General features: G+C 45.3%; 2 protein-coding genes and 1 non-coding gene across 9 annotated transcripts; 1 reads left to right on the forward strand and 2 right to left on the reverse strand.

Annotated features, from left to right (window-relative positions):
• The first annotated feature begins 268 nt into the window (after nt 1-268).
• On the forward strand, nt 269-14,578 carry DIS3L (DIS3 like exosome 3'-5' exoribonuclease). Of its 3 annotated transcripts, none has more exons than XM_058811346.1 (17): nt 269-471; nt 3,219-3,319; nt 4,067-4,195; nt 4,651-4,786; nt 5,501-5,677; nt 6,606-6,684; nt 7,542-7,721; nt 8,275-8,444; nt 8,755-8,916; nt 9,593-9,840; nt 10,584-10,676; nt 11,230-11,763; nt 12,400-12,554; nt 12,642-12,820; nt 13,148-13,293; nt 13,834-14,008; nt 14,080-14,578. In XM_058811346.1, exons 2-17 carry the CDS (start codon nt 3,276-3,278, stop codon nt 14,389-14,391), a joined length of 2,919 nt encoding a protein of 972 aa, XP_058667329.1. In that variant the 5' UTR covers nt 269-471; nt 3,219-3,275; the 3' UTR covers nt 14,392-14,578. The 3 variants fall into 3 exon arrangements, with proteins under 3 accessions (XP_058667329.1, XP_058667328.1, XP_058667330.1); XM_058811345.1 differs by having other exon boundaries at nt 273-471; nt 3,166-3,319; XM_058811347.1 differs by lacking the exons at nt 269-471; nt 3,219-3,319; nt 4,067-4,195; ... (2 more) ...; nt 6,606-6,684; nt 8,275-8,444 and having other exon boundaries at nt 7,668-7,721.
• A 516-nt stretch (nt 14,579-15,094) lies between these two features.
• Nucleotides 15,095-20,715, reverse strand: TIPIN (TIMELESS interacting protein). 5 transcript variants are annotated; one of them, XM_058811591.1, is made up of 8 exons: nt 20,463-20,715; nt 19,914-20,072; nt 19,427-19,520; nt 19,123-19,198; nt 17,815-17,937; nt 17,228-17,291; nt 15,898-16,095; nt 15,095-15,620 (listed from the first exon to the last, which is right to left on the reverse strand). In XM_058811591.1, exons 2-8 carry the CDS (start codon nt 20,050-20,052, stop codon nt 15,466-15,468), a joined length of 849 nt encoding a protein of 282 aa, XP_058667574.1. In that variant the 5' UTR covers nt 20,053-20,072; nt 20,463-20,715; the 3' UTR covers nt 15,095-15,465. The 5 variants fall into 5 exon arrangements, with proteins under 5 accessions (XP_058667574.1, XP_058667577.1, XP_058667576.1 ...); XM_058811594.1 differs by having other exon boundaries at nt 15,095-15,617; nt 15,898-16,092; nt 20,403-20,715; XM_058811593.1 differs by having other exon boundaries at nt 15,898-16,092; nt 20,403-20,715.
• On the reverse strand, nt 16,899-17,032 carry LOC131562225 (small Cajal body-specific RNA 14). Its single transcript, XR_009275141.1, has one exon. It is a non-coding gene; the product is annotated as a small Cajal body-specific RNA 14 (non-coding RNA).
• Nucleotides 20,716-22,715: the final 2,000 nt, after the last annotated feature.

Raw genomic sequence — 22,715 nt, forward strand, 5'->3', positions numbered from 1 at the left:
CTCTCAGCTCGCTCCCGCCCGTCCCTCAGCTCGTTCCCGCTGTCTCTCAGCTCCACTTCTAGCTCCCTCAGCTCGCGTCCCCTCAGGTCGTTCCCGCCCGGTTCCCTCAAACTCCCCCCAGTCCCCTCAGCTCCATCTCGCCCGGTTCTCTCAGACCGCCCGGTTCCCTCAGCCCGCCCCACCCGCTCTCTTCCCGCCCCTCGGTTGAAGCCGATCCCCGCGCTGTGACCCCGCGCCCCGCCCCGCGCAGGCGCCCCGGCAGCCGCGGCCTCAGGGCCGCCGGTCCCCGCCATTGCCGTCCGGTACCCCCGGTCCCCGCCGCCCCGATGCTCCGCACGGAGAAGGTGCTGCAGCTGCGGGGGCAGCAGGGCCGCGCCGTGCGGGTGGTGCGGGAGCACTACCTGCGCCCCGACGTGCCGTGCCGCAGCGCCCTGTGCCGCAGCGCCCAGTGCCGCGCCGCCTGCGCCCGCGGTGAGGCTCCGCCGTGAGGGGTCTGGGGGGAGCCGGGGGCGAGCACCGACAGAGCCAGGATCGCCCGCGGGCCGGGCTGGGGCGGTGGGCGGCGTCCCCGGGGCCGCGGGTGCGGGGGGCAGAGCTGGGGACAAAGTGACCCCTGGGCTGGGGTGATCCCTGGGCAGAGCTGACCCCTGAGCTGGGGCAGTCCCTGAACTGGGGTGATCCCTGAGCTGGGGGAACCCCTGAGACAGAGGGTGATCCCTGGGCAGAGCTGACCCCTGAGCTGGGGTGATCCCTGAGACAGAGGGTGATCCCTGATCTGGGGGGATACCTGGGCAGAGCTGACCCCTGAGCTGGGGTGACCCCTGAGCTGGGGTGATCCCTGAGGAAAGAGGGTGATCCCTGATCTGCGGGGATCCCTGGGCAGAGCTGACCCCTGAACTGGGGCAGTCCCTGAACCGGGGTGATCCCTGAGCTGGGGGACCCCCTGAGGACAGAGAATGATCCTCGGGCAAGGGTTATCCCTGAAGACGAAGCGGTGATCCCCATCCTGGGGTGTCCGGATGGTGCTGAACAAATCACGGCTATACCAATGGTTTTCCTTTAAAGCAGGATCCTGAGAAATCAACGAGGCGTTAAGAGCCGAAGGAATCGAGGAGTTGATTGTTAGAGGGTTTAACTGTGAACAGTTTACTGGCAGTGATAAAAGGCTAAAAGATTGTTCAATTTTTACACATCTCTTGTTTTAAAAGATCCTTTAAAATGAATTAATTTCTGCAGGGTGGTGGTTTATAGCATGAGTTAAGTTCTATACATACCTCTTAAGTATTACAATGGGGCCAAGCCATTATCTTGAAGCCATTGTAATTCTGCATCGGCAGCTATTTCTGTTCAGTAATTAAATGTAATTGCCTGTGTTATATCAGGGCATTTCAGACACGGGAAGGCTGCCAGGCTCTGATGTCTGCATTTGTTGTTGTTTTTACGTACTGTGGTGCTGTTATGTGCATCGTAGATCATCACCAGAGCCGTGGTTGATATTTCAGTTTGGTTTGTTGTTGTTGTTGTTCAATAGCACAATTTATTTGATGCAGGAAAATGACTGGTAAATAACAAACATAATATCCAACCTGTTGAAATCGACCAAATGGCTTGCCTGAAAGAAAAGGTTGAGAATTGTGACAGGTTTTTTTTCTTCCTTTGGAACTATGATTGGCATAGATGTTTTCACTTTTGATTTAGGGTGCACTTGAGGGCAGAAGGTGTATTACTTAGATCATTATAGTGTATTACTGCTGTATAGGAGATCAGTACTAGTGATAGTTACTGCTCCCTAAAATACTGCATTTGGTTGTGAATTCCTCAAGGATAAATTAAAGGCACATATCAGAAAAAATTCTAACCTTTCCTGCTGTGCCTAACTCCCCCTCCTTTGTACTTAAATGTAAATTGTTCTACAGGTGACTGTCAGAGTATGTCCCTGTGTGATTATTCAAGGTAACCCAGATGTGAGGGAAATATTTGTTTTCCTTCCTGACTCTACACAGTGTGCTGAGCAAATCTATTTCATGCCTTGTGAGAGACTGCCTGCAAAAATCCCATCAGCAGGTGCTTGTAGGGGTGAGCTGTGCCTGCCTGGAGTTATTCTGCTCTAGATGGATGGGTTAGGCAAGGATAGCTTCCTATGGCACAGCTCCTAAATCTTCCAGTGACATTTCACTTCTAATGCTCTTCTGAATTATTAATAAATATTAGCTTTCTTGTATATCTGCTGCCATCATCCATTATCAGCCTTCAGTGTGAGATGAGGCCAAGTTACTGGGTGCACAACTGTGCTGGCTGGATTCACACTTGTGCTCACAATTCAGAGATTGTCCCCTGTCAGCTTCTAAAGAATAATAAAAATAACCTGACTTGTCAAGATCTATATGCTATATTCTGTATAATTTGCCTGCACTGTAGTGAGTTCTGTGTTTATAATAAATAGTAAATAGGTATTAAGAAAAAAATACAGTGGAGATCCCCTCCCATCTGAAAGCTTTTGGCTAATCTTTGAAATACCAAAAGCAATTAAACTCTTGAATTTTGAGGTACTTTTTAAGATGTCACCTGTGATGTGTTGTGTCTGGTATTTTGATGGCATATTCCTAAGGGCTAGAGTCTGTATAAAGAAAATTAACAGTGATGGTTAATAGTTTAGGATTAAAAACATAGTTTCTTTGCAGTAGCAGTGGTTTTCTTTACAGGCACTCTTACCTGTGCTCTTTTATGTAAAGAGCCTGCTGTAAATGGTGTGTTGGAACAGAGAGGGCTGTGGGAGCAGGGTAAAGGAACTGCTCATAATTCTACAGCCTTTAGAAATTCCATGAAAAGATTTTCTGTGCCAGATGTATAGTCCCTTTTTCTTATGGAAGCAGAGGAAGAGCTGTAACCTTCGCTCTTTTAATAGCCTTTTCATAATGAAAGTGGATATTTTCATTCCTCTGGATAGAATTTGCACTAAATTTTGGCATCACTGGATGCAAAAGGGTTTTGTCACAAATTTATGGACCATAGATTAAACCATAATATTAGTAGTTTTGTTCATCAGAAAAAGAAATGTACCCATTTGAGGAGACACACTCTAATTTTCTTATATCAGGAAATATTTTCAAGAAACCATTATTTCAAGTGAAAGTTTGAACCTTGAAACTCTGCATTATCTTCTAGATGGCAAATTGTTATCAGATGATGTCACACACTATGTTGTCCCCGACTGCAAGGTTGTTCAGGAGTACCTGGAGATTCTGGAGTTTCCAGAGCTGAAAGGAATTATTTTCATGCAAACAGCTTGTCAGGCTGTGCAACATCAGAAAGGACGCAGGTATTTATCCCATAAGAACCTCTTTTTTATTTAGATTGAAGTAAAAATACTGATTTATAAAATGTATAATTTTTTAGGCCTTTCAAGTGTCTTAATGTAGTTTTACAGAAGGGGAAGGACTGGGATGCTTTGTGATCCATGGATATCAATGCCTGGCATAGTTTTCACTTGATAGGAGCGATATGAAACCTGCAGCATTATTAACTAATCAAATGGCTGGTGGCAGGAATTCATTAGACTTCGCAGTAATGATTTATTATGTGCCCAGAGCTAGATTATGGACAGGTTTTGGTTTGCTCTATTGATGCCTGAGCATTTGTCTTTGGGGAGCAATTAATAGCATTGTATGTACTTCTCTCACCAGACATTAACCTGGGCATTGCCATAGCATTTCAGAGTAAAATTTGCTCTCAGGACCTTCCCATATTTCTAAAGCATGAAGGCTTTTAAAGTAATAGCACTTGCCCCAAAAGTGACAAACAAAACAAGTTCCTGAACACTTAGGATGTTTTGTGGGGCTCAGTGGAAAACAAGTATGTTTAAAATCAGAAGTGTTCATGATGGAACTTAATAAAGTTTGCTTGCAGGTGATGGTTTAGGATTTATCATCAGTGGTAATTTAATGAGTGCATTTCTATGTGCATGACAGTAATTTTCCTGGAGTTTTTTCAGCTGTATTTTCATGTGGAGTTAAAATAGCATTATCAAAAGCAGGCACAAGAATATATTTGTGTTTTTTCATTGCAGGCAGTACAACAAGTTACGGAATCTATTGAAGGATCCCCGTCACGACTGTACTGTGTTTGCTAATGAATTCCACCAGCACTGCTACCTGCCCAGGGAGAAGGGAGAGTCCATGGAGAAGTGGCAGACCAGGTTTGTTTGAGCCTCTGCAGTGTCACATTGCACAGCATCATGATTTTAGGAACGTGAGAGTTCATTCTCCTGCTCTGCTTAGCTCTGCAACAGTTCACAGGCACTGCAAGTCTGCATTGTGCTTTATGATTATAGAAGTATCAGCATTGTTTTCTTACGGAAATGGACAAAATGTAATTAAATTAAATGCAATAATGCTAAAGAAAAAGCTGGATCAGTTTAAAGTCACATGAATGTTTCCTCATTGCAGGAGGAAACATTCCATTCTCCTCTCTTCTTGTGGGGCTTGAGAACGATACAGGAACATTTTTGCAGAAAAACATGTCTGTAGCTCGGTGTATATCTCTCAAGAGTCTGAGTGTTAAATCAAAATCTCGTTTATACAAAGCCAGCAAAATCTTGCAAGTAGCAAATGAGCTGTGCCAGAAGTCTTATTTCAAACTTTGCTTTTCTAGGAATATTTACAATGCAGCAGCCTGGTATCACAATCACTGCTTGGGTCAGATGCCAGTTGTTATGGTAACAGAAGATGAAGATGCTATCAGGCAGTACGGAAATGAAACAGAAGGAGTGTTTGTGATTTCCTTCAAGGTAACGTGCCAGAAAAATAAAAGGTTTCCTTTATGCTGCATCAAAATGATGAACCAAGTACATTAAAGTATATTGCAAATCATGCCAGAGTTTACATTCAAGAAAACTGTGAGGTAGCTCATATCTCCATTTATCAAAGCAAGCAAATACGTCACTTGTGGGAATCTCAGAAAAAAGCAGAGAGCTGGAAAGATAAACAGCAGCTCTGAGGATAGAGGTCATCTTTCTCAGGAGACCTTTTCCTTGTTTTTAAGGAATTTGCCATTGATGAGCAGTGATCAGTTCCCTCAGGCAGCTGCCTAAATCTGGAATGCAAGCAGTCCATAAGCAGCTGTAGCCTAAATATCCATTGACAGTGTTCTTGCCTGGACTGCTGAGGAGACAATGATGTCTAACATAATTCATTCTTCATTTTGGTGTCCATCTCTGATAGCACTGGTTCTCAGTGGGATCTGGGCATGGGATGTTCATGTTCAGCTGTGAAAAGATGCTGAGTAAAAGCTGCACCAAACTGATTGACCTTTGTTGTATTTAGCAGTGGATTAGGCTGAACCTGGGACAGATCTGTGGGGTTCAGCGCAGACTCATCGTTACCATTGTGTTATTTGGGTACAGTGTGAGACAGATCCTGTCCATTATGGGCTTTCCAAATGTATTATTGAAAGAACAGAGGTCTCAGAGTACTTTTCTGTTTATTTCTATTTGTGCCTGCAGCATTACTTGGATAACTTCTGGCCTGACCTGAAGGCTGCCCATGAGCTCTTTGACTCCATAGTCCAAGCTCGGCGTGAGCGGGAGAGCGAAAGCCAAGAGAACCACGGGAAGGAATATCCTGAGCACTTACCTGTGGAAGTGCTGGAGGCTGGGATCAAGTCTGGGAGATACCTGCAGGTATTTGTTACATAGAGAACATACACAGAACAATGCAGTCTTTGTGCTTGATCCCTTGAGTTGCCTGAAATAGAGTGATTAGAGAAAGAAATATGGCTGTGCTGGGAAGAGGGAAAGAAAACAAAAATCAAGAGGATGGAAGGGATTAGAATTCTTAGGATTCTCAAAATATTTCTGCTATGCTGTATTGTGACATGTGGTTTGGTTTTGGTTTTTTTTGGTTTTTTTTTTTTTTGGTTTTTTTTTTTTTTTGTCTTGGAGAAGTTAAATTAAGATTTGGCTATTGAGCATTTGAAATTTGCTGGTTTTTTCTTCAACTTGATATGTGATGTACCTGTAAATTGAGAGACTAGGTGTGATTTGAAGCAGAGAGACCTTATTCTTAAATATAAATAGTGCTGCACAAAGGCAGCAGTTCTAACTTCATTTGCACAGAGATCTCCCAGTCAATGAAATTAATTTACTGGTTTATGGCTGTTCAGGGCCTTTATATGGATTATTGGTAGACAAGTGTCCTTCTTTTAAAAATAATTTAAAGAATTAGAGGCAGTAATTTTTTCCTTTCTTGGCAATTTCAGCAGAGGCAGGAATAAAATATGAACAGAAAGACTGAAGCTTTTCTTTCCTGTTGAAATAATGCCAGATTCTCTGCTAAGGCAGACAGCAAAAGTAATCTTACACTGCCTATGCTTGGAGTAAAATGTCATTTACCATCTTACAAATAAATTCAGCATTTAAAAGAATTTACTTTGCCAGAAGTGAGTACCTAAAGTCCTGCACCCTGCACTCCCCCCTGTAGAGAGAACAGCTGTGTTCAAAAAAACTAATTCATGCAAAAATAATTGTAACCCCCAAAATGTTGTCCTTTGAGTTGTCTGTTTTTAGGGTGACTGTTTCACCCATTGCTTGGTTTGTTTGTCTCTTCCAGGGTGCACTGAATGTCAATAAGCACCGAGCACAGCTGGAAGCTTTTGTTCGGCTTCAGGGGGTTGGCAGCAAAGACACAGGTGAGAGGTGTTCAGTTATCAGAGGGGGTGAGGGCTCTGACACTGCAGTGCCTGTGTGGTTTCCATGGGCAGAAAGGAGGCTGAAGATTAACCAGAGGGTGGAACTTGTGAGGAGAACTCCTTCCTCTCTCCTACCCCCTTTGGCCAAATTCTGGCCTCTTGTCCTGTTAGCCTGCACCTCTCTGAAGGGAGATGCTGGTGCAGATTGTCCCTGTGCTTTGCTCTAGCCTCAGGTGACCACTCCTTTGACTGCAGTAAGGGTTTGCATAGATGTTGGCAGGATTAGGAAGCTGGTCTTTGTGAACATAACTGGAAAATTGCCTTTTGGATCAAGCTGATCCAAAGTGATCCAGGATTGTGTCTCTGGCATGAGTTACTGATCATCACCTTTGAAGGAACAGTCCATTGCCCTTGCACAGACAGACTGGCCCAGCTCTCACTAATAACTACTTTCAAATGTTCCTGTGACAGACCCTGCAGTCAAACCAGTGCTCAATATACTCATTATTTTTTAAAAGCTTGTTTTATTCTAAATCCTCCCCAGAATCCTGTGGCAGTGGCTTTCACAATTTAACTGTGCTGTTTTTATAGCTGCTGCCTGAGAACAATGAACTTATCCCAGCCTATGCTGCTTTTTATCCAAAAGATCACTTACAGAATTCCTTACAAGATCCTTAAAAAAAAGAGGAAAATGTTTTCATTTCCTTTTAGTATTAGTTTCTTGCCAGTAGTCCTTTTTAGAAGTAATCGTATTGGAAAAGTCATTTTCTGTTATTTCAGCAGAATGCTGCCAAGAATGGACAGATTTGATTTTTTTTAGAAGATTATGGTTCTGTTTCCTTTTATTTTAAATACAGAACTTCAAAGTGACATCCTTATTTATGGGACCAAGGCTCGGAATCGTGCAATCCACGGGGATGTGGTTGTGGTTGAGTTGCTGCCTGTGCATGAATGGAAGGGAAGGACTGTTGCCCTCTGTGAAAATGAGACTGAGGACAAAGCACCTGCAGACACCACGGGTGACCCTATGCCCACAGGTAAGGAGGAGCATCCTTTGAATTCCCTGCTGATAAATAATGAGAAAAAAAAAAAAGTTAGGTGAAAAAGTATCCCCGTGTGACATGCCTGGGTATTATGGGAACTTAGAGTCTTGTTTGAAATGATTACTCTGCAGATGGAGCTGCATCTTAGAAGTTTGTTGAGGTCAGAGCTAAAAGTGTCAAGAGGTTAATTTTCTTTTTGTAGGGAAATCATGTTTTGTTTTGCTCTTTGCTATTAAAAATTCTCTGTATTACTAGAACTGGCCACATTTCAGCAGCAATGGGAATCTCTGAATAATTTATGTTGTGTATCAGTTGAAATCTATACAATGAGTTAGTCTCCACATAAATAAAAGCTCATTAAAATCTGCCTGTGCCAACAGTAGTTTATGACACACTGTATTGTCTGCACACCATATGTTGTTGGCAGTTGTAACAGATTTGGGGACACATCAGTTGATTTTACAAAGCAGTGAATCTCCTGCATTCCCACATATTTGCTTTCTTGGTTCTGTTTTATTCTTTAATGCACAATGTTCCTGATTTAAAGGTAAAGTAGTTGGAATCATCCAGAAGAACTGGAGGGATTATGTGGTCACTTTCCCCTCTAAAGAAGAGAGCCAGTCCCAGGGCAGAAATGCTCAGAAAGTCCTTGTAACACCTTGGGATTACCGAATTCCCAAAATCCGGATCAGCACTCAGCAGGCTGAGGCATTACAGGTAATTTAACTGAAGTGTTCTCTGTCTTCCTACAAAGCTGTGTGGGCAATATAAGCTCTAATGATGTTTTCCTTGACAAAATCATGGTAAAACAGAATCTGTGAGGGTTCAATTTCTGCCTTGAAGGATTGTGTTCAATTCCTGTCAGGTAACAAAACTTGAGGTCTGAACTTGGGCCACAGTCCAGCTGCCCTGAGCACTTACATACCACTTGCTTTGGGTTTTTTCTGCTAAATGTAAGGTTGTGTTGGGGTGTAAATTGTGCTTTTCAGGGGCACAGAGCTGCTCTGACAGAGCTGTCTCCCTGCAGGAGTACAGAGTTGTGGTGCGCATCGATTCCTGGGAGTCGACATCGCTGTACCCAAACGGGCACTTTGTGAGAGTGCTGGGCAGGATTGGGGACCTCGAGGGGGAAATTGCTGCTATTCTGGTGGAGAACAGCATTTGTGCTGCCCCTTTCTCAGAAATCCAGGTTTGTCTCTGAGATCAGATCCAGTCTTTTCTGTTCATTTCCAGGGTCTTGTTTCTCAAAGAGAGGGACTCTCTTACAGCTCAACATCTTTGTTGCCAGTGGGTTTTTGAAAAGTCCATTTTAAAAGCTGAAAATTTATTATAATTCATTTTTCTGGAATCTCTTGGATCAGTGATTCTATTGATACTATGGATTTTCAAGTCAGTAGTGATTTTAAGATAATCCTTTTGCTGTGAGGAGAAGATTACCAACTCTTAATTCAAATTTGAGGTAGACTTTTAAGATTTTTCTGCCTTTAGTATGTGGTTATGCTACTGATCCTAAAGGCCTCATCCTACTGAAGTAATTGTATTAAACACTTTGTTTTCAACTGGAAGAGGAACCAGCTTTCATAGGTAACGATTTTGATTATACCTATAATTAATAGAAAGAAGAAGACTAAAAAACCAATATGTAGTGGTTGTATTTGCCAGAGCTGCACAATCACCACATTAATAACATTGGTTACTAATACACACAGAATTCTTTTCAATTTTTTCCACCCTTTGGTAAAGTATATGTAATGGACTTGTAAAATTAAACAAAAGAAGAATTAAAAAACTAATTAAATCTAATTGTTGGCATCTTTTTGTAGAAAATACATAAATCTATGTTCATCAACAATATTTCTGTATAGATGAGTGAAATGCCAGTGAGTTCTCCAAAGAATCCATGGAAAGTGAGTCCAGAGGAGGCCAAAAAACGCCTTGACCTGAGAGACACCCACCTGATATTCAGCATTGACCCCAAGGGCTGTGAGGATGTGGATGATGCTCTCTCTGTCAGGACTCTGCCCAACGGGAACCTCGAGCTGGGGGTGCACATTGCGGATGTGACTCACTTCGTGGCAGCAAATTCCTACACCGATGTTGAGGCCAGAGCAAGGTGAGTTATTTTCTGGAAATTGGAAATTTTATGGAGCTCAGAAGTTTGTGATGCTACCCTAAGGAAACTTTGGAAGGAAAGAAAGCTTTCACCTTTCATGTCTTACTAAAGACTTCTTAAAGATAATTAAACTATTAGGTAACTAATGACATTCTGCTGTTATTTGGACACATTTTCCAGAAAGCTATACAAGTTTATGTTTCCCTAATCACTCTTCTTTGCTTTGTAGTCTAATTTAACATCTGTGACTTATAGTACTTTTAAAAACCACTTGTTTGCATTCCAAGGGAGATGAACACCCACAAGATGGAATTAAGACTTACATGAATTTAATTCCAGAGGTATTTGTCAGGCTTATGTTTTAACATTCAATCTTGTCTTTTAAAGTGCAAATATTTCATTCTCTTTTTTCTTTTATTGCCGGTGTCTTGAACTTAAACTGCTGAATCACTTAATGAACTGTATTCTTTGTAGATTCAAAGAAGTATAATGTGGAGGCAGCAGAGGGGTTTGATTAAGTCACCTCTTCTTCAGTGAGCAAATTTTGTCCAGCCCTGGTTCTGCCCTGAATGGCAGCTGAAATACCAAGAAAGGCAAAATCAGGGTTGTACTGTACAAATAGCTATTTAAATAATTTGATTTTGGTATTGCACCTGTGAGTGTTCTGTGGGAATAACCTTTTGAAATCAGGCTGTGGAGCAGTGTTTGTGGGTGGGAAGAGCAGTGGCTGTGTTTTGTTCCAGGGCCACCACGTATTACCTGGCAGACCGGCGCTATGACATGCTGCCCTCCGTGCTCAGCGCCGACCTGTGCTCCCTCCTCAGTGGCGTGGACAGGTGAGGCTTGGGGGTTCTTCTCAGCAGGAACACTTCCACAAGTCATTTTGCATTATTACTGGAAGAACTGTGTACATTAAAAATTACCTTTCAGTTGTACCACAGTAGGGTGAATTTTATAGACCAGTTTCTATCAATTTACAGGCTCAATTGGCTGCTGGCATGAGGATATGCAAGGCTGGCATGAGCATATTCAGGGTATAGAGATGTTCATTGTGGATGCATCTGACTAATGAAATAAAAATGGGTAAAAATAACTATCACAGTGTAGCTCTGCTTTAACATAAAGGAGACCTTATACCTTAGGGGTACTCTGCTTCAGCAGATGAATTGAAGATGCTGCTGTGTAGCTCATTTCAGTTGTGATGCGTGAGACTGAAAGGCAAGTGCATTATTTAGTGGGGTGGTTGCTGAGCACTGGTTTCATGAAGAAAAAAAAATTATGCTTCCACAACCAGAATTAAATCTATAAATTTCTAAGAGTTGAATGTGCTTGTAATGGAAGTTTAGGTGTACCAGAACTGTTCCAGAACTCTGTGGTGTTGTGTTTAAGATATGCTGTGAGTGTCCTGTGGGAGCTGGAGAAGGAATCGTTGGAGACGCTGAGGGTTCAATACACCAGAACCCTGATCCGCTCTGCCTACAAGCTGGAGTACGAGACAGCCCAGGGACTGCTGGATGGGGACACCAGTGTGGTGGGGGACATCCTGGAGCTGAAAGGCCTGGAGGAAGGAGCGAGGCAGGAGAAGCTGGCTGAGCTGGTTTGGGCCATATCCAAGCTCACCGACATAGCGCGACATGTCCGGGCCAAGCGGGACCGCTGCGGCGCGCTGGAGCTGGAGGGGATCGAGATCCGAGTGCAGCTGGATGACAAACGGAACATCCATGACCTCATCCCCAAGCAGCCGCTGGAAGTGCACGAGACCGTGGCGGAATGCATGATCCTGGCCAACCACTGGGTGGCGAAAAGGATTTCCGAGGATTTCCCCCTCCAAGCTCTGCTGCGGCAGCACCCTCCACCACGCCAGGAATTCTTCACTGAGCTTCGGGAGTGTGCCAGTGCCAAAGGCTTCTCAATAGACACACGGTAGCTTTTATTACTAAAGTTATGTAATTAAAGTTAAGCAATTAACTGTTTGGCCGTGGTATTGTTAAACAATTCCAGCTCTGATTATCAATGTTAAGAGACACTGCATAGCATTTAAAAGGAGTTTTGTCAGAACCTTTCTGATGATGTTCTGACCAGGAGAAGCTGCCTGCGTTCTGCTGGCTGTACTCCAAATGGCAGTGGCTGAATAATTTTAGCCATACCCAGACAAAACATTTGTTCAGTCACTGTGCAGTAGTCAAGCTCTGCAGTGGCCTTGTTTGCACTGTATTTCCTGTGTAAGAGAGTACTGGTTTAAATTAGGTGAATTCTGTGCAATGTAGTAATTTTAAATGACTCAAAATAATTAATAACTACTTGGGCAAGATAACATGAGAAGGCCATGGTGAAGGGCATCGGTTGCAGCAGACAACTGAGTGAAAATTGGGATTTTTCTAAACATTTTCTTAGAGCAGAGCTGTTACCAAACTGCATTTAGAGTTTCAATATCGCTCTGCTTGCCATTTTTGTATGAATAAGTATCAACTTCTGTATAGGTTTTATGCTGTTGTTAACTGTGAGCCATTATAAGCAGGGATAGTGTAATTTTCTTTGGAATTAACACCTTTTTGCCAGGTCTAACAAGGCTTTGGCCGAGTCTCTGGACAGAGCCAACGACCCCTCGGATCCCATTGTGAACAAACTGCTGCGCTCCATGGCCACCCACGCCATGTCCAACGCCCTGTACTTCTCAACTGGCTCTTGTCCTGAGGAGCAGTTTCATCATTATGGTACCTGGTCACTTTCCTGCCTTTTCTGTGATTTCTCAGTGTTGGGGGAGGCTTTGACTGCTCATCTGTGTTCCTCTCTCCTGGCAGGGCTGGCCCTGGAGAAGTACACTCACTTCACTTCTCCCATCAGGAGATACGCTGACATCGTTGTGCACAGGCTCCTGATGGCAGCGACCCTGAGGGGCACCACGGGGGATGTGAAGGACAACATCATCAGCAACAAGGACCTGGAGGAATTGTGCAGACACATCAATAACAGGAACCGGGTAAGGGCATCCTTCTGGGAGTCTCCATGGTGCCCTAGGGAGTGGGATACCATTCCTGACTGGCTTTTGTGAATTAAAAGTATCATTTTACTTTTATTTGTAGTGCTTTGGGGTTTTTTAAAATATCAGTTTTCTACTGAGAGTGGTAGTAAAAGTGTTCATACTTCACTTGCACTGCATGTAGGATTTTGTTTTAGATGTAATTTTTCTTGGGGACAGATAAGAGAATAAATAGTGGGAAAAAGCAGCTGTGGAAGTCAAAGGCAGAGGTGCTTGTTGGAATATTTACGTAAGTTTTTGTCTCTGTGTGTGTGTGGGGTGCTGCAGGCAGCCCAGCGTGCTCAGAAGCAATCCACAGAGCTCTTCCAGTGCATGTACTTCCGAGACAGGAGCGCCGAGAGCGACGAGCGCTGCGTGGCCGACGGGGTCATCTACTCCATCCGCACCAACGGCGTGCTGGTCTTCGTGCCACGGTGAGCCCGGGGCTGGCACGGGCTGGGAGGGACACCTGTGCTGCTGGGCTGCTGGGAGGGCACAGCCTGGCACAGCTCAGTTCACATCTGCCATCCCCAGCATTCCACAGGGCGGGCTCAAGAGCCTCCCCAAACAGAAAAGGCTGCTGCCTTACAGAGAGCCCAGGGCAAACACGCTGCGTCTCTTCAAGGAGCTTCTTTTAAAACGGGGAACTGTGTCCTCGTGGTCTGGCTGGAAAAACCTGTAAAGCTGCTCTTCTCCCATCACTGATCCATTCCAGGCCCCACCCAGCACTAAGATAATGGATCGCTGACTATTTCACTTCTGCTTCACTGCGCTCAAAACACTTCAGTCACTGTCTCCATGCTGTTTTCACGTCTGGGTTTCTTTAACACCACCTATCCTGTTGCTGAGGCAGGATTATCAGCCTGCCATGCCTGCCCCTTCCTCTTGTTTTTCTATAATCTCAGCCAGCCTGTGGGTTTCAAAACTAAGAGACCTGAAAATGGTTAGAACAGCTTCTCTCTGCTCTGCTGTAGATATGGAATCAAAGGTGCAGCCTACATGAAAAACAAAGAGGGCTTGGTCATCTCCTGCCAAGGGGCTGGGAGCTGCCAGTGGAAGCCTGGATCCCTCCATCGCTCTCAGCATAAAATCACCTCCACTACAACTACGGGAGACTCCATGACCTTGAGCCTTTTCGATCACATCACAGTGAGTATCTCTTGTGAAGGGAGGAAAGGAGATGGCACCATCAGAAATTTGAACACAGTATTGCTTTGCAGGTGAGGATCCTCGTGCAGAGCTCCCGCTGCCACGCTGAAACCATCAAGCTGGAGATCATCAGCAACACCCCACACCACACTGCGGACACCGAGGCTGCCCAGAGGAGTCTGCACGGGGTGAAGTCTGAGCTGGTGAAGGAAGTCAGCCAGTCTGCAGAGGAGGCCCAGCGTGCCCAGGACAGAGCCAGGCTGGAAGTGATGGATGAGGAGTCGCGGGAGTTCTGCCAGACCAAGGGGCCCAGCCTGTACCAGCTGCTGGAGGAGATCCGGGAGCTGGCGCTGCTGGATGTGACAGAGGACATCAGGACTTGAACTGGGACCTGCCCCAGCTGCTGGGACTGTCCCACTCCTGTTCACTGTGCACAAGTGCTTGGGGATCTTCAAAAAAGCAGTTTATTTAAATATTCAAGAGTCCTTTCAATAAGAAGCTAAATGTCTATTTTAAATAAGAATTATTTTTATCTGATTATGAGTATGGATGCGTTATGAAAATATTTTATACCTGATAAAGCTCATATTTCAGACTAAAGACAGTGTGCTGTGAATTCTTTCAAAAATCATTCCAAAAATTACTTTGCTGATGTTGTCCACAAATTAGGTTCTTCAAACCTAAATACTTCCTTCTTTCCTACAAGGTCATAAAAAGCAAATTCCTTCATAAAGTAGCACTTGTTGCCCTGAGGGTAGTGGCTTAATTCATTGTGTAGAAATTCAGTACTTTTCACCCCTTTAGAAGGGGTGATTCCTCTTCATTCTAAAAAGAAAAGTTGTTGTGTAAGGAAAACCAGGACTCTAAGAAGAGAATGAATCAGAGGCTCAAGCAGAGCAGGATCAGGAGAAGGAAGGTCTCGTTCCCTCAGGGGAGGTGCTTGTCTGGGGAGAGATGGGGAAGTGTGGGAGCCCTGGCCTTGCAGCAGCCTCATACAAGCATTCCAGGTTTGACTTTTCAAATTTAATAGCTTCCATTTTATATGAAAAATATATAAGTAATGGATAAGCAGTTAAAAAAAATCCGGTGCCCCTGTTAAAAAACCCCAAACACACCTTTAATAGCAACTTAATCTATCAACATCCCAGTTCATTCAGTTTAACATAAATTATAAACTCTATTCAAATAGGTCCAAAAACTCATAAACATTTCTTAGAAAATGTTTTGGGAGGTGGAAAAGATGGCTCAAGTGCAGCTGAAGGTCTTTGTTCTGTTTCCTGGTATATGGAGCTGCTCCCCTGCAGCTTCCAGGAACGAATTCTGTCCTTCAGTGACACCATGGGAAACACTTCCCTGAAGCTTCTGGAGTGCCAAGAGCCAGCAAAATTTCAGTATAATGACAGTACTTAAAGCAAGGAGGTCTTTTGGTCAAGAACGGCATTCACAGTGTGGGGGAGCTACTGCTCTTCCCTGGCACATCCCAATTCATCATCTCCATGTTGTGTGGGAGCATCCTTGGCTGCAGGAACCTGAGTGTCTTCAGTGAGGCCAGGGGGATCCTGAGCAACTGGGCTGTCAAACTCCTCTTCTGAGTAATGACTGGGGAGCTCTGCTGGGAAAAAAAGAAAAAACTAGTAGATAAGATACCATTGCTGTGTTTAACTGATGCTTCCATCACCAGAATCCCAGGCGGCGGCAAAGGCAGCTCACAGATAAGAGCTGCATTTCACCAGAGAAAAAGTGGTCACAGCTTGGTACAAGCACCAGGGAGTTTAACCACAGGAAAACTGTTAAACGTGAGAGTTGCACATTGCAGCACTCACTAGGGAAGCCATCAGGGCTGTGAGCAGGAGCTCAGGTCCCTGCTCCCACAGAAGTGGGGTCCTTACCCTGGTGCTGGGACTGGCTGAGGCCCTGCAGCCGCGCCTGCCGCCGCTCCAGGGCCAGCCGCCGGTTCTTCTTCATCCGCTCCTGCTGCTCCTCCGTCAGGCTGGGCCCGGGCAGGGAGCTCAGCTCCTCTGCACTGCCCCAGTGCGAGTGTGCATCCTCAGCAGCTGTGTCCAGCCCGTTGCTCGCCCCTTCTTCTGCTTAAAAAGGGAAGAGGGGCAGAATCAACACTTTAAACCCACAGAGATCCACAACACATCAGTCAAGAGAATGTTCTGAAAGCATTTCTGTGTTCTACATTTTGTATTGACAGCTGAAGCTGATTTCATAATTTTAATGGGAAATTTTCTGCCTAGGCCCACATCCCCAATATTCAAAGGGCACAAGTGCTCAGAGCTCACACCCACAACAATCAATGCCTGAGTGCACAGCTCTGTGTACTGAGTGAGCAACAGCAGCTGTGCTTGAAGGGTCAAAAGGAACCAGAAATCCAGGCAATCCTTAGGGCCAGGTCATTTTCCTCCCAACACTACTAATAAAACACTGTCCTTTAGAAAGTGGCAGGAGTCCTACAGGAATTCCAACCTTTCAAGGCCAGGCTGTGTGGCACTAATTGAAGGTGGGGACGTCAGGGGATTGAACAGGATGGGTTTTAAGGTCCCTTCCCACCCACACCAATCCAGGATTGTGTGAATCAGAAGTCTGAACACATACATTGAGTACTCAGCTCTGAATTCAGTGTGCTCTATTACAGAGATATTTACTCATCTGCCAGCACTCAAACATGCAAAGTGGAGGAAGTTCAGCCAGACAAACTTCACCCACCCACAGAGCAGCAGAGCACCCAAGGCCGCTGCACCACTTTAAGCCTGGGAATAGTAAGGAGAGCTGACAAAAAGGTTGGGTTGCTAATCCAACACCCCAGCCTGAGGTTTTATTTCGCAGTTCCTCCCCTGGAGGCTGCAGCAGTGCCCTCAGTGCCCCAGAGGCACGCTGGCAGGGCAGTGTGTGGAACCATCGCACAGAACAATCTGATCCCTCTGCAGACGCTGTCGGCAGGAACCACTCGTGTTGCTGTCCGTGGCTGCCTCTGGCTGCAGGGCAGCTCTCACACTGCAGCACAGGCAAGGCAGCCACGTGTCACCAGGGGCACCCCAAAGCCCAGGCCAGCTCTTTGCACTCACAACACAGAAACCTCTTTTAAAGCAGAACCTCTCAACAATTTCTTCCGCACTAGAAAAGCCTATCATGATCATTCACTTCTGGTCAGTAGGAAGGGAAATAAATAATCTTAAGCATTGAAGAACTGAACAAATAGCAGAGAGAGCATACCTTCGTTATTTTTGAAGTCTTCATGTAAAATAGGAAGATCAAGTCTGATCCGCTTGAGGCAGGTCTGCAGGTGGGACATGAAAAACTGGGGTTTCATCTGCAGCAGGTTTTTATGTTCAACTTTGGGAGCATGGGAAAACCACAGCAATTTTACACTTTGTTACTCTGAACAAACACTCTCACTTCATGTCCATTTGACACACAGACCTCCAGTGCTGGGATCATCACCCAGCCAGGTGAAGCTGAATTCTTTATCCGTCTTCTTTTGCAGGTTCAAACATTAAAAATCAACCAAACAAAACCCAAACCCCCAACCAGCTCCAGCTGGTTAAGCAACTTGCTCTGGTTAAAGATGGCCTGAAAATGCTGAAGCCAATTCGCTGGAGGATTATTTCAAATAAAGAAAGGTTGTATATAAATATAAACATTAATACTAGACAAAGTTCTACATTGAGAGAAATTTATTTAAATAACATTTTACTTTTGAGCAGTATGCACAACCTAAATCTTCTTTTACTGCATAATTGATCCCCTAAACCTACTTCTTACATTATTCCAAACCATGAAGAGCTGACAGATATACATACCTGAACTTCCTTTTTGTTTCCCAAAGACTCCACTACATCAATAAAATCCTCAAACTGCAGTTTTGGGAACAGTCTGTGAGCCCAGTGCTCCATGTGTTGGATCAGAGTCTTCAGGTCCTCTGCCTGGAGCAGGAAAGACAACACCCAGCTGCTGAAGCTGACAGAGAGGGGAGATGCAGAGGGCAATGGGGCAGCAGTTCCTGCACACATGGAGCATCTGCAGCCTGACAGTCTCTGCAAAATGGCAGCAGGACCAGTGTGGGGGGAACCTTCCCTTCCTCCTCCCACGATCCATGTGGAAGCTCAGGCTGTGAGAACAGCGCTGACACAAGTTCAGGGGAGCATCTGCATATCCTGTCAAACATCTGCAGGTCCTGAGGCATTGTCCTTAACCAACCAGGGCTGAACTCAGGCTGGAATAAATCCACAGGGGCACAACTGGCATCGCTCCCGATGTTCAGAATGCAGATACATCAAATTAGGCTGATCTAGGGAAGGTTTTTGCACCTTTCAGCACTACTGCCCAGTTCCTGGGCGCTCCAGCGGTAATAAGAACACCAGAGATGCACAGGAGTCCTTGCAGGGTGCCAGGAGAATCATGGAATTGTTTGGGTTGGAAAAGTTCTTGAAGCTCACCGACTCCAGCCACTCCCCCCGCACTGCCAAGGCCACCAGTAAAACATGTCCCCAAGTGTCACATCTGAAAGCCTTTTAAATCCCTCTGGGGACAATGACTCCACAGCACAGGCTGCCCAGGGCTCAACAACACTGCTGAAGAAATTTCCCCTAATAACCAACCTAAACCTCCCTTGGCACAACATGGGGCTGTTTCCTTTTGTCCTATTGTTTGCTGCCTGGGAGAAGAGACCGACCCTCCCCTGTCTACAACCAACTCTACAATGATGTGTAAAGGAAAATAAGCTCTGCATGTTGAAGTGCACCCAAAACAATAAGAAAGCTTGTAGAGAAAGTCCTGCTTTCTCTTGGCTCAAGTGCTATGTCACACTTTTTTTAAAAACTTTGGGATTCAAAACCCTGCTTGTATGGACAATACAAGAATCACAGATGGGATATTCTACTTCTAGAGTTGAGGAAAAGAATTTTATGATCAAATTATGGATTTTTTTTTTTAAAGCATTTCATGTTTGTTTTAAAGTTTGCAGCTCCAAACAACATGAGGGCTTGTTCAGGTACTGCTGGGAAGCTGGCCAGCAAGAGTCCTATCAAAGCTCCCCATATCAGACAGGCAGCACTCTAGCAAACCTGCATTCACCTCCCAGGAAACAAACCCAGCTCACCAGCTCTTACCTCGTGCCCTTTGCCCTTGAACTTGACATTGTCAAACATGTGTCTCAGAGCTGGGAGCCCTCTTTCTGAAGTTAACCTGGGAATAGGAAATGGGGCAGGTATTTGAAACCCACTCTCTTCTTTCAATTATCAAGTAAAAGAAAAAAAACAAAGAAAAAACTCACATTTATTGAAAGAGCCTAAAGCTTGGATTCTCTCTGTTGATTATAAAGAACTCACACCAGTTTTAGAGGTACCTTAATAATTTTCTCCCACAGCCCTACATCAAACTCAGCACACAAAGAAATATTCTGTATAAAGTTACCTTTGGGCATCTAATCTAGGCCTTGGTCTCTTTACTGCCTTCTGTTTGGTCACAGCAGAATCCTTTGTTTGGGACTCCTGGTTTCCATCTGGATCTGGGGAAGAAAACAGCATCATTCAAGTATTCAAAGCAATTGCTGCACATTTTAGGTTTCTACTTGTATTTCTGATAAGTGCATTGAGAGTACATCCAATGCTCTTATCTCTTCTAAAAGCCAACTCATAAAGAGTAACTATAGATGTTTGCTGTACAATTATTTGTAGCAACATTTTGTCAGAAGAGTTTGAGTTTTATGATGATTCCTTTCTGCACATATTTTCATGGATTCCACAAAAATAAAATTTTCCCACAAGCTGGAAAGCATCTCGTGATTAACAATTTAAATTTACAGTTTGTTCTCCGCCTATTTTAATGCACTGAAGTTCAACACCACTAATTTCGATTGCACAGCATTAGAATGGGATTTTTAGGGGTCCCGGGTGCTCACCTCCATTAGCCTGAGCCCATTCTGCATCGTCTCTTCCTGGAGAGGCAGGAGGGGGAAGGGGTGGGAATGTTTCGTCTTCTGTGTTCTCATAATCAGGAAGATCAAACAAGTTGTTCTCTAAAGGATCTAGCATTGCCATAAAGAAGCCTTTTTCCCCTCCTGCAGAAAACAAAAGCATTTAAAGAGAAGCGGCGAGGCTGCCACAGAAGCGGAAAAACGTCAATTATTTACAATATTTACAGATCGTCATACAATTAAACAGCAGATACCATACAGAGAATAACACAACCCAGCTTTGCTGAGCCGAATAAAACAAGGGCTTGTGATGTTCCAACTCGCCGAAGTTACTTGGGAGTGGCAGGAATGAACTGAAATAAGTGGATTCCTGAGTACAGCGCTTATCCATGGAGCCGCGTGGCACTCCCATTCCCCACCAAAGCCTCGGGGGGAGGAGCGGCAATTCCCCAAATTTACAGCACTTTCACCCACCCCGAAACGCGGGCTGGAGGAGGAGGAGTCCCCGATTCCGGCTGCTCCAGGGAAGCTCACCCAGAGCCCCCGGCCGCAGCGGGCTGGCCTGAGGCGATGGCAGCTGAAGCTCTGTTGCTCAGTTTCAGGAGCGCTCTCCGGAGCGGCCCCGGGCTGAGGCAGTAGCAGGAACGGCTCTGTTGCTCAGTTTCAGGAGCGCTCTCCGGAGCGGCCCCGGGCGGAGGCAGTAGCAGGAACGGCTCTGTTGCTCAGTTTCAGGAGCGCTCTCCGGAGCGGCCCCGGGCGGAGGCAGTAGCAGGAACGGCTCTGTTGCTCAGTTTCAGGAGCGCTCTCCGGAGCGGCCCCGGGCTGAGGCAGTAGCAGGAACGGCTCGGTTCCTCTGTTCCTCTGTTCCTCCGCTTCAGGAGCGGCTCCGGCCGGAGCGGGGCCGGGCTGAGGGGCCGGGGCCGCCCCCGCGCGCGCCAGCTCCCGCGAGAGCCCCGGGTCTCGCGAGCTCCCGAAGGCGGTGGCTCAGGGGTTTTGGCGCCAAAACGCAGTGGGCGGGGCGAGGCGGCTGAGGCGATCCCAGGGCTGTGGAGTCCGGGAGTGCTCCGTGTGGGAAAGGACATTGCAGAGCATCTCATTCGCATTCCAACCCCCTGCTCTCGGCAGGACACCTTCCACTGTCCCAGCTTTCTCCAAGCCCTGTCTAATCTGGCTTTGGACGCTCAGGGATGGAACAGTTGCTCTGGGCAACCTGTGCCATGGCTGCATCACCGCCACAAGGAGGAATTTCATCCTAATATCCCAGAATTTCATCCTAATATCCCATCTAAACCTACTCTGTTAGTTTGAAGCCATTGTCCCTTGTCCTGTCTCTCCAGATCCTTGTAGATGGTCCCCTCATGAACTGGAAGGGCGCAGGTCACCCCAAAGCTGCTCCAGGCTGAGCAATCCCAGCTCCCTCAGCCCTCCTGCGGCTCCAGCCCCTTCCCAGCTCCCTCAGCCCCTCCTGCGGCTCCAGCCCCTTCCCAGCTCCCTCAGCCCCTTCTGAGGTTCCATCCCCTTCCCAGCTCCCTCAGCCCCTTCTGAGGTTCCATCCCCTTCCCAGCTCCCTCAGCCCCTTCTGAGGTTCCATCCCCTTCCCAGCTCCGTTCCCCTCCCGGGGCTCCAGCCCCTTCCCAGCTCCCTCAGCCCCTCCTGCGGCTCCAGCCCCTTCCCAGCTCCGTTCCCCTCCCTGGTTTGAAAGGCCAGGTCTCTGCTAAGGAAGGCAGGAGCCTCTCTTCAAATAGAAAATGCAAACCTCCTCTCTTCAAATTATTATAATTTTGAAATTAAGGGGCAAAGATATGGGAGTAGGAATAACTGTTCTTTACTAGGGAAAATAGAAATAAAAATGCAGTAATGCAAAACAACAGTGCCCTGCTCCTGTGGCCACACTGCTCCCAGTGCAGGTCAGGGATTCCCGCCCTGGCTCAGCCCAGGACCAGGACAGAGCCATCCTGAGATGTTCTCCAGACAAAGCCTTCAGGGAATTGACAACTGAACAGTTTGCAGTTGTCCAGGCAGGAATAAATACACCGAGCCCTCAGAGGTTTGGCAGCTGTGCACATAAAATGCCATGTAAGGATTTGGGCTGCAGGGACAACAGGAGAGGCTCCAGGCTCCTGTCTCCAAAGCAGTTGGAGCTGTAAATTGTTCTCATATTTTTACAGCTCAGTCCATAGAAGTGTATCTGACTTAAATTATAGTCTCTTTTTTGTTTAAACAAAACTATATAAATTAATGTAAAATATGAATCCATTAAAGGAATTGGTTTTCCCTTATTTCTCTATAAATTCAAATTTGACATACAATGTTTCTGGTAATTTAATGTATTCTTTCTAGTACGGCAAAATCAATTGCAGTTACCTTCTGGTTAAAATTCTTTTAACTGTAAATGTTTAAAATGTGTATTCACAATTGCAACATCTTTTATAATCAAGAATATATCAAATATAGAGAGAACACGCTAATGGATTTTTTAGCACTGAATCAATTAATCTTATCTTTTTAGATATGACCAATTTCTTCAATTGATTGAGGCAGCTGAAGTATGAAAATTAACACAGAGATTTAATAATAATCATCGATCAAGTGCTGTTAATTTCCAGCACAAAATATTGTAATTGTCATATAAAATTACTGAAAATCAAATATCTACATGATGAGCTCTTTGCATTGAAAATAAGAGTTGCTTTTTGTACTGAAAAATCCTTACAAACAAACAAACAAAAATCAGAAGATCACTTACAATCTCTGCAGAGGACATGGTTATAAAACCCACCATATTTA

This window comes from Ammospiza caudacuta, chromosome 10 (assembly GCF_027887145.1).
Source record: "Ammospiza caudacuta isolate bAmmCau1 chromosome 10, bAmmCau1.pri, whole genome shotgun sequence".
Classification (NCBI taxonomy): domain Eukaryota; kingdom Metazoa; phylum Chordata; class Aves; order Passeriformes; family Passerellidae; genus Ammospiza; species Ammospiza caudacuta.

Excerpts from the sequence above, each read along its gene's own strand:
- TIPIN (XM_058811591.1), bottom strand. The coding sequence starts at position 20,052 with ATGGCAATGCTAGATCCTTTAGAGAACAACTTGTTTGATCTTCCTGAT. Across the intron at positions 17,938-19,122 it reads TCAAGGGCAAAGGGCACGAG|GCAGAGGACCTGAAGACTCT; the intron begins GTAAGAGCTGGT and ends TTCCTGCTCCAG. Across the intron at positions 15,621-15,897 it reads CAGCCAGTCCCAGCACCAGG|CAGAGCTCCCCAGTCATTAC; the intron begins GTAAGGACCCCA and ends TTTTTTTCCCAG.
- DIS3L (XM_058811345.1), top strand. The coding sequence starts at position 327 with ATGCTCCGCACGGAGAAGGTGCTGCAGCTGCGGGGGCAGCAGGGCCGC. Across the intron at positions 472-3,165 it reads CCGCGCCGCCTGCGCCCGCG|ATGGCAAATTGTTATCAGAT; the intron begins GTGAGGCTCCGC and ends ATTATCTTCTAG. Across the intron at positions 5,678-6,605 it reads AGTCTGGGAGATACCTGCAG|GGTGCACTGAATGTCAATAA; the intron begins GTATTTGTTACA and ends TGTCTCTTCCAG.